Here is a 9,422-nt window from a genome sequence, read left to right as displayed (position 1 = left end):
GTAAAATATGTGTTCACACAGAGCAGTAAGGGACAGCATGATTATTAATTTAATTAAATGAATATGAATATATATATATATATATATATATATATATATATATATATATATATATATATATATATATATATATATAAATGTGTTAGGGCTGTTAAAAACGAATAATAATAATAATAATAATAATAATAATAATAATAATAATAACAATAACACAAAATATGAAAATGTCTTTGAATAAGCGTTGCCATTTTGATAACTCTTTAATAAGACAACTCTTCTTCCCGAAGCGAAAGACAGTTTCGAAACTAACTGATCAATCATCAGCAAGCTTATTTATCAATGCTTGAAAACGTTGTTACAATTTATTAACAAAATATTAATATTCGATTTAATAATAACAAAAAAGAAAAATATCCCAAATGTTTAACATTTTATTAAATAAAAGTGCAATACACACGAACCTGCAAGGCGCATTTTGCAGGATTCAAACACTGTTACAAACTTAAAATATCATAAATTAATCATGACAAAAAAAAAAAATTAAGAAACATCCTAACATCGGGAGACGAACACTATGCATTATATTACAAATATATGGTTAGGTGTTTGTTTTTTTGTTTACTATTTACACGTGTTATGGCCAGATCAATTATTTGACTAAGCCTCAATTTAGGCTGTCGCTCAGATGTCTTTTACCATTAGTGGTAAATTCAGAAAATTATTCTATATTTCCATTGTTGATTATTTTTAAGAATCAAAGGGCTGAGGCAACTTACACCCATAGAGGAAAAAAATTAAAAAACTCAGGGTGATCAGCACCTAGGCCTATACAAATTAATGATATGAAAATGCATATCACAAAGCTTAAACCAAAAATTAAACTGAAGCGAAATTAACGAATTCTGACATTTTACTATTCAAAATATTTTACACATAAATATTCACAGTAATATAATTCCTATGCGATACAACTCACGCCGTTAATTTACAAAACAAGTACCGTTGTCTTTACGTTGAAACGTGTCTATTGCAGACACTGATGCACGTTCAGCTCCACCAATAGTGCATATTCCTCTGATTTGCATCCTTCCTCTCAAACCAGAGCTCAAACTTGGTGAAAAACAGTGGCCTACATTATATTTTGACACTTGAAGAATTTGACAACCCCTTTCCTGTTTCCATTTTACGAGCTCTCGTTTTCCGACGTGTGAATGATAAGAGCTGAGTTTGGTTTGTGTTTTTTCAGTAACTGCGTTATTTTTTCATCGTCCGAGTTTGGGTCTAAAGGTTTGTTGTAGTCGTCGTCGTCGTCTTCATTTTCCGAAGCCCCTTTCAGCCTCTCGGTCTCTGAATCTTGTTTTTTCTTCGCCGAGGCCATTTCAGCCGCGTGCCGTTTTCTCCATTTTGTTCTTCGGTTTTGAAACCACACCTTTACAATAAAAATGAGATAAAACGTATTTTAATACACACAGAAATAGTGATTTCTCTCGAAAAGTAGGTATACCAAATGGGAATTATAATAAAAATTTCTCTCAGAAACATTTAACAATGTCAAGCAAATCAAACTTTTTTTCCTGTCTAACTTGAAAGAACTGATATAATTTTTTTTAAACTCGAAGAGATAGCTTTTCAAATTTCTGTAATATAGTAGCTATGTGAGAATAATAAAATACTGAAACATGTTTAAAATATGTTAACAAATAAAAATAGAACACGTTTCAGTGGCTTTTAAAATGCAATTCAATTTTCTTGCAATAATTACAGTTGTAGTGGTGCATAGGCTACTGCGATTTTTTTTTTTAATGCGCAAATAAATTTGATATGAATGAAAATAATAAATTTTTGTAGCCTTTTGTACTCCACTAGGTCGTTGCATTAAATGTAAATAATTTGCTGTAGAGAAATAAATAGATGCAGGCTAGCCTATAAATATAAATTTTGTAGGCTAAACTAAAGAGACAGGCCTATATAGGAAGGTCTGAATAAACACATTTAGGCTAGCTATTAAGCCGATCCCACATCTAGGCTAATTCTCTTTTTACGTTCCATGGATTAATGATAAACAATCGAGTCAGTCAAGTTTTCCTTGTCAAACATAAACTATTAGGACTGTCTTACCTTTACTTGGCTCTCTGTCATTCCTAAAGAGTAGGCCAACCTCGCTCTTTCAGGTCCAGCTAAATATTTCGTTTGCTCAAATGTTTTTTCCAGGGCAAAAATTTGCTGCCCGGAAAACGTTGGTCGCGTGTGTTTCCTTTTCCCATCTTTGTCCAGGAGCACTGAGTTTTGATCTGTCAGGAGCGAGATAGAAAATTAATCTAATATTATTATTACATCCTGGTATTATTAGTTAGTTAAATTTGGGCTTATTCTAGCCTAATATTTCGGATCACTAACAGCCTTCAAGAAAGTTAATCGTGCACTTACGTGGGGAACATGCAAATCTGGCGTCTCTCCAGTGTGGGCTTTGCATAACTCCAGGCCAGAATATCGGGGTTCTGCCTGGAAGGTCTGTCAGAGGTTTCGGATAACGAGCCACCGCCACGGCCGCGGCGCTGGGGCTGAAATACAGCCCTGGAGGCGGAGGAGGACTCAGGCTGCTAAAGCGGGGCAGTCCAGACAAGATTCCAGCGGGAGAAGATGCCGCCGCCGCCGCTGCGCTGACCACCGCGGGTCGACTGAGGATGTCGTTTATTCCGTGAGGTGTGGCGACCGAGTACTGCTGGAGTGATCCGAGAGTCGAAAGTCCGGTGGATGTTTTGATCCCCGGGGACGAGACCGGGATACCGCCTGGATTCGGAGAGGTAGCTGTCGGTGAAGTGGAGGATGCTGGTCCAGTGGAAGATAACGGGTAAGCTGGGTAAAGTGGTGTCTTCATTTCGGTCATGCTGTGTAAAGCAGCCAAAGGTGGGGTATTGAATAGGAAAGCGCTCTGGCGAGACCCGTCCATTTGCCCCACCGCTAACATTACCAAGAAACTATAACTTTAACTAAATATTGCGCAATAAGCAAGACCGTAGAAACGTAAAAAACAAAATTAAAAAAAAAAATGAAAAAAAAAAAAAAAAATAAAAAAAAAAATACTCAAACCTTTAGAAAATATAATATTTTCTCTAAAAAATCCCAGTCAGTTGCACCGAAGCTTCATACCCATGTCCTCTGGCAAAATCCATTCCCTTCTTTAAGTTCTTGCAAATATTGCATGATACAACACAGCTGCGTCCTTTCAATGAGAGCGTTTCTGAAATCTATAAATAAAAAGAGAGTCTTTCTGGGTAGTTCACATGAAGATCTGGAAGATAATAAAACATTTTCATCAACCTGCTGTCTTTTGCTGCAAAAAGTCAAAACTTTGAGAGCGTTCCTGGGAAAGTAGAGGGGCTCGGTGGGAAGTGATTGGCTAAGGCCGGCAGTGACGTGGCCCGTGTCAGCTGAGTGTCTGAACTGAATTTAGGAGTCTGTCCTCATTGGTTCTCATTTGCACATTAAAAGAGCTGCCATCCGACCCGCTATTAAATACAAAAAGGGGACAAAATCAATCTAGTCAATTTGAGATCTATTTCGGGACATCTGCATGCGTGCCGGTCATGTGAGGCAGTGGGATATCTCTTATGAGCTTAAAAGTCTCTGTGGACAGGGCTTAAACACTCCACAGATGAATCGCAATACAATCACAGAATGATGAATAAACACTATCATTTTACTTCAGCTTTGAGCTGTAAGGTAAATGTTTTCTACCTCCTCATAAAAAACCTTTTCTGCCACTTTTCTCAAATGTATTGGTTCTTGTATTAGGCTATTTGGTTTCATCTGAATAAACTAAATGCCAGTTGAATACATGTGAAACATTAGAAACTCACAGCTGCAGTCTTAAAGCTTCTGGGTTACTACCTCTGTATATATGCCAGCCACAGAAGGCTATTGCCTATCTAGAGTGTATCAAGAAATGTGGACTACCTAATTTACAAAACACAATCATTACTTTAGTTCATTAAAAAAAGAGGCTGATTTGGAGTTTTTTAATATTTTGCAACACAATCAAATGCGAACTTTTTTTTGTCATAGCGTATCGTTTTTTTCTTCCTATAATAAAAACATAATGCCAAAAGCCAAATGCAAAGTGCAACGTGTTGCAGCACCTAGTGGTCAAAAAGTGAAATAGCATATAATAGGATGTGCCACCTATGCCTCCTGTTGCATTAAAAATTCCCTAATTCATGTTAACAGTTATGAATATATATATATATATATATATATATATATATTATATATATATATATATATATATATATATATATATATATATACATGGACGCTGTGATTTGGCCAAGTAAGACATGTTCCTGGATCAACATCTTTTGTTGATCCTGGATCAACATTACTGTCCAAAAAAACAGACTTAACCCAATCCCTACCCCTTAACCTAACCTTACCCATAATGAATTTCTAAAATCAGAGGGAAATGATTGCTGATTAACAAGAATTTTGATCCGGGAGCATGTTGTACTTGGTCAAATCACGCTCACCATATATATATACACACACACACACACACACACACACACACACACACACACATACGTTTTATCCATACAAATGTGATTAATAGTAACAAATACTATTAGTTAAAAACATTTAGACTATATATTAATATTAGAAATTAGATTACTAAATTCCTTTAGGAGTATAAATAAACCCAGAAACAGCAAAAAAATATGCAAGATGAGCAGATTCACAGTGCTATATTGCCCTCTACTGGTGAATATAGCACTTTATCCTGTGATCAGAATCTTTTTAGCTCTTTTAGTCGATTTTGGGCAGGGGTGTGAAACGCAATTCCTGGAGGACCTGAGCCCTGCAGAGTTTAGATTCAACCCTAATTAAACACACCTGATCCAACTAATCAAGTCCTTCAGGCTTATTTGAAAACTACATGGTATGCGTGTTAGAGCAGGGGTTGGAACAAAACTCTGCAGGGCTCCGGCCCTCCAGGAATTGAGTTTGACACCCCTGATTTAGGGGACCGAGCTTTCTCAGTGGTTGAGACGCTGTTCTGGAATAACCTCACTTTAGAGATTAGACTTGCCCCTGCTCTGTCCACTTTTAAATCTCTCCTAAACCATGTTTTCTTTGGCTTATAAACAAATTTCTATTATGGTCTTTGCTTAGTCTTCGAATTCTAAATACTTATACTCTTTTTCTATTTAAATTAACATATTTACTTATTTTATTATTGGGGCAAGACCCTGTTTTAATTGTTTAGTTGTACTGATTATGTTCTTTTACTGTTTTTGAATTGCTGTATAGCACTTTGGTCAGCCTTGTGGCTATTGTACACATGCTATAGAAATTGAAATTTTATCCTCTGGAACTAAAATGCTTGGAGGTGCAAATGAGACCAAATCAGTTTATGAGCCAAAGTTTAATTTCACCCAAGCTCCTAAAAAAATTGTGTATGCATATATTTCCTATACATACAGTTTATGTAGGTATGTGTATATATATATAGAGAGAGAGATTTTACCGTACTTATAATGTATATCTGATTGACTTTGCTGTTGGCATTGTGTCAACATATTTAATTGGACAATAAAGGATTGACTAAATGAAGTAAAAGCTACTTAATTCATAAATTAGACTCCCTTTAGGACCCTCATCTAAACTCAATACTTTAACATCATAAACTCTGATCTTTAACCACCAATCCAAACACCACAAGATTTATCAGAGCACACTCAAAAGACTTCGATGATAGAGGTTCAAACACTGTAAAGAGTCTGTTTTTAACCAAATAAAGCAACCACAACAAGGTTTCAAGTACTGCACTGCTCTTTACACCAAATAGTAAATAGATCAGATTCCAATTTTTCCTCTTTAAAATGACAGTAATCATATCACAAGCTTACTTGTGTCATCTTCAAGCCTTTGTGTCATCTTTATGTCCAAGTCAATAAATAAAAATCACAAAAAAGGAACAGAGTCATTTTGTAGTACGAATGTTGGACTTTATTTACATTTACTCCCGAGCCATAAGTTTCTGCTTCTTCAGTTTCTTCTGAGAAATCTGTGGAAAAAAATAACTGGTTAAGGAGCGTTCACCAACAGCAGTTATTAGATATCCAGTCCTCCACACATTTAATGCACAACAGCTGCTCAGAATATGATTCCTTTCATCATAAATCCAAAGGTGTCCTAAGTGGTCATCACTACAGCCACGTGTTCAGCTTTTTTTTTTTAATTCAGAAGAACATTAATGAATATACCTTTTTCTTCTGAGAAACCTCCTCCTCTGGTTTGGGAACAATCTGCTCCTTCTCAGTGAGGATCATTTCGATGTGGCATGGGGAGCTCATGTAGGGGTTGATGCGTCCGTGCGCACGGTAAGTACGCCTGCGCATCTTTGGGGCCTTGTTCACCTGGATGTGCTCAATCACCAGAGAGTCCACATCCAAACCCTACAAGATCACAAAGTGGGTTGATAAAAAGCCCATATGGCAGTGAAAGCTGCATTCATGCAAGCTAGATTTGAAATCATACACTGAATCAAAGATACAGTCCAATTCTAAAACCACTTGTCCAGAATGTAATGGTTCATACGGTCTTACCTTGAGCTCAGCGTTGCTTTCTGCGTTCTTCAGCATGTGGAGCAGGAACTCAGCACTCTTCTTAGGCCAACGTCCCTGAGTCCAGTCATGCTGCTTGGCCTAAAAATGGAGTTATCTTAATTTGAGTAACATGTTGAGCTTTACTATCATTCTAATTTGGGGTCAATAAGTTAAGAAACCTAGTTATTTTCAACAGAAAAAGAAAACTAAAGAAAATATTGTTCTAAAATGATCTATTCATCACGAAGAGAAAAAAAAAAATCAGGGTTTCACAACACTAAGAAATGCTGAAGCACCAATCAGCATATTAAAATGATTTAAATGAGCATCATGTGACACTTAAGACTAAAGTAACGACTGCTGAAAATTCAGCTTTGTCACAGGAATAAGCTACATTAAAATATATTCAAATAAAACAGTTTTAAATTCTAACAATCTCAATATTGCTGTAATACTGCATTCCCGATCAAACTCTTTGCAAGCATGAGACTTAACTAAACCCAAACGTTTGAACTTGAAGTTCATGTTGCTCAGACTAATAGGTGTTTTCATGGTCAATTCCAAAGGTGTCCTAAGATGGTCATCACAGCAACATGGACGAAATGGTTTTAAGAGGCAGCTTTAAAACGAGACAAACCTCACCTGAGCACAGCGGCCAACACCACCATTGTAACGACGGAAGGGTACACACTGGTGCTTCACCATAACATCCTTCAGGTACTTGTTAGCCTTGCGGATGTGCATGCCTTTGATGGCCTGGGCGGTCTCACGGGTGTTCTGAGGACCAGACAGAGACAAACCAGCCTACATCAGCTTACAAACTAGAAACATGCCTAATTCTCTTCATGAATACTTCAAAGGTGTCCAAAGTTAGTCAAGATTGCAGCCACATTGTACATTTGTAAACCATCTGCTAAACCTATAACTAATTATATTCAGATATAGAGTGCAACCATCAAGTAATAAAAAATAAAAATCCCAGGGCAACTTTGAGCAAACTTTCTCTCACCTGGTTGCCCGTTGATGACAACATATGACAAACCCACCACTTTTAACATCATCCCCAAAACAAAAAATTTATAATACTAAATTTAGGACTGACACGCCCATTCTTTTTAAGATTTTCTCCTAAATTGGCGAGTTATGAGCTACTTTTAGCCTTACAATGTTTTGTGAATACAAGCCCTGATGTTTAATGATTACCAAAAATAAAATGCAAGAGAATTACACTTCCAAAAATCAAAGCATCTTCTAGAATTTACCAATAACAGTATTATGCCAAAGAATGCCAATCAAGTCGAGCTCAATAAAACATTTAAATATGACACTTTTGCTATACATTTAAACGCTTATTTTAGTAAACAAATATCCATGTAATAACTTGTTTGTTTTTGGTGCATAGTTCGCCCAAAACCCAAAAATAAAACATCTATGCTTCAAAACAAAGCTTCTAATGTGATTAATCAGTTATTTGGATCATAAATTACGAGTGAGAACTTTTGAATTCCTATAGATAGAGAAAATTAATTCAGAATATGCTTTTACAAACAAAGTTGCATTCTGTGTTCCAGACGCATCAGTGACCGTCAGCGTGTTGACAAGCACTCAGACTGTAGCATGCACGGCTTCATTCCTACCTTGAAGTGAACACGAAGGTTGGAGCCCCTCGACTTGCATGCTGCAGAACACAACACAATTACTAACTTACACAGGCCCAACACCGAGCAAGCCATATAAAGTTAGTTCAAAGTAGCTGCCAACTCACATTTGGTCGGGTTCTCTGGGTCGAGTGAGTAGCGGACCATTTTCAGAGATCTAGAGAGAATGAATGACATTGGATGATTTGAAATAGCGCTAGACACCAAACCAAAATAAAAAATAACACCTGTTCAGAAAAATAAACAATTCTGACACTACGCGCACCGCATAAAACATACATCGTAGCCAGATCTGTCTGTTTCTAATGTCTTCAGAATCCGGAGTTGTGTTTTTCATTAGTTATCTCACGCACATGTAACTACATTCATCTAGACACGAGTCGCTGTGCAGTGAAGACACTAGAAAATGGCAGAGCACAGGCGACCATGTATCTAGTAAAATAATATTAGGAATTTAACTTTTACGACCCATATTTTCTAAAAACCGTTACATATAAACACAGTAAACATGTCGATGTATTATTTTGACATAAAACCTTGTGATGATGGTGATACAAAAGGGATTATTTTGAACACCGCTGCAGTGGGATTCTTAATGCCACTTACGTTCTCAGGCCGCGGAAGAGAAGAGGAAGTGAAAGGCATTCTGGGAGATCAAATCCGTTCTAGCTTCTTCGTTGAATGTCATGTGTAGAAACGTGCATTAGTAGCGCCTCCCAGTGGATCAGTGCTCGGTTATTTGAAGGCAGGCTGAAGAGATTGCGTAACAAAACACACAAACGTTATAAAAATGCCAGTAATAAAGCTCTTCAGTTAATACAGTTTAAATGAAAAGAAAACATTTAAACGTGCCCAGCTATGGAGTACTATAATATATTTATGATATATAAAAAAAGTTTAAGTGATTTTCAATCTGGTTTCCGACTGCATCACAGCACAGAGACAGCACTCATTAAGATAATAAATGATATTCACTTAAATTCTGACTCTGGCAAAATATCAGTGCTGGTATTGCTAGATCTCAGTGCTGCGTTTGACACTGTTGATCATAACATACTACTAGAAAGACTGGAAAACTGAGTCTGGTTTTCTGGGATGGTACTCAAATGGTTCAGGTCATACTTAGAAGGGAGAGGCTATTATGTGAGTCTAGGAGAGC

The 9,422-nt window shown here is 36.7% G+C and overlaps 2 protein-coding genes and 2 non-coding genes across 4 annotated transcripts; all 4 read right to left on the bottom strand.

Annotated features, from left to right (window-relative positions):
- Window positions 1-421: 421 nt before the first annotated feature.
- Window positions 422-3,037, bottom strand: LOC109068056 (homeobox protein Nkx-6.1-like). The gene is made up of 3 exons (XM_042748355.1): window positions 2,428-3,037; window positions 2,119-2,291; window positions 422-1,429 (listed from the first exon to the last, which is right to left on the bottom strand). Exons 1-3 carry the CDS (start codon window positions 2,966-2,968, stop codon window positions 1,184-1,186), a joined length of 960 nt encoding a protein of 319 aa, XP_042604289.1. The 5' UTR covers window positions 2,969-3,037; the 3' UTR covers window positions 422-1,183.
- A 2,946-nt stretch (window positions 3,038-5,983) lies between these two features.
- On the bottom strand, window positions 5,984-8,934 carry LOC109068057 (60S ribosomal protein L17). Its single transcript, XM_019084928.2, has 7 exons — window positions 8,870-8,934; window positions 8,371-8,420; window positions 8,243-8,283; window positions 7,248-7,382; window positions 6,606-6,704; window positions 6,264-6,455; window positions 5,984-6,064 (listed from the first exon to the last, which is right to left on the bottom strand). Exons 2-7 carry the CDS (start codon window positions 8,408-8,410, stop codon window positions 6,017-6,019), a joined length of 555 nt encoding a protein of 184 aa, XP_018940473.1. The 5' UTR covers window positions 8,411-8,420; window positions 8,870-8,934; the 3' UTR covers window positions 5,984-6,016.
- LOC122141352 lies at window positions 6,149-6,212 on the bottom strand. The gene has a single exon (XR_006157738.1). It is a non-coding gene; the product is annotated as a small nucleolar RNA SNORD58 (small nucleolar RNA).
- Window positions 7,131-7,197, bottom strand: LOC122141353. Its single transcript, XR_006157739.1, has one exon. It is a non-coding gene; the product is annotated as a small nucleolar RNA SNORD58 (small nucleolar RNA).
- Window positions 8,935-9,422: the final 488 nt, after the last annotated feature.

The sequence above is a fragment of the Cyprinus carpio genome, chromosome B21 (assembly GCF_018340385.1).
Source record: "Cyprinus carpio isolate SPL01 chromosome B21, ASM1834038v1, whole genome shotgun sequence".
Lineage (NCBI taxonomy): Eukaryota > Metazoa > Chordata > Actinopteri > Cypriniformes > Cyprinidae > Cyprinus > Cyprinus carpio.
Note: the sequence above shows the minus strand (reverse complement) of the source record. Positions and strands in the feature narration are given on the sequence as shown.

Bases quoted from the DNA above. Each gene is read 5' to 3' on its own strand.
- LOC109068056 (XM_042748355.1), bottom strand. From the start codon at position 2,968: ATGTTAGCGGTGGGGCAAATGGACGGGTCTCGCCAGAGCGCTTTCCTA. The intron at 2,292-2,427 runs GTAAGTGCACGA...CGCTCCTGACAG, and splicing joins CAGATTTGCATGTTCCCCAC to ATCAAAACTCAGTGCTCCTG. The intron at 1,430-2,118 runs GTAAGACAGTCC...TTTATTGTAAAG, and splicing joins TGACAGAGAGCCAAGTAAAG to GTGTGGTTTCAAAACCGAAG.
- LOC109068057 (XM_019084928.2), bottom strand. From the start codon at position 8,410: ATGGTCCGCTACTCACTCGACCCAGAGAACCCGACCAAAT. The intron at 8,284-8,370 runs GTGAGTTGGCAG...TGTGTTCTGCAG, and splicing joins CCCAGAGAACCCGACCAAAT to CATGCAAGTCGAGGGGCTCC. The intron at 6,065-6,263 runs GTATATTCATTA...TTTTTTCCACAG, and splicing joins AGGTTTCTCAGAAGAAAAAG to ATTTCTCAGAAGAAACTGAA.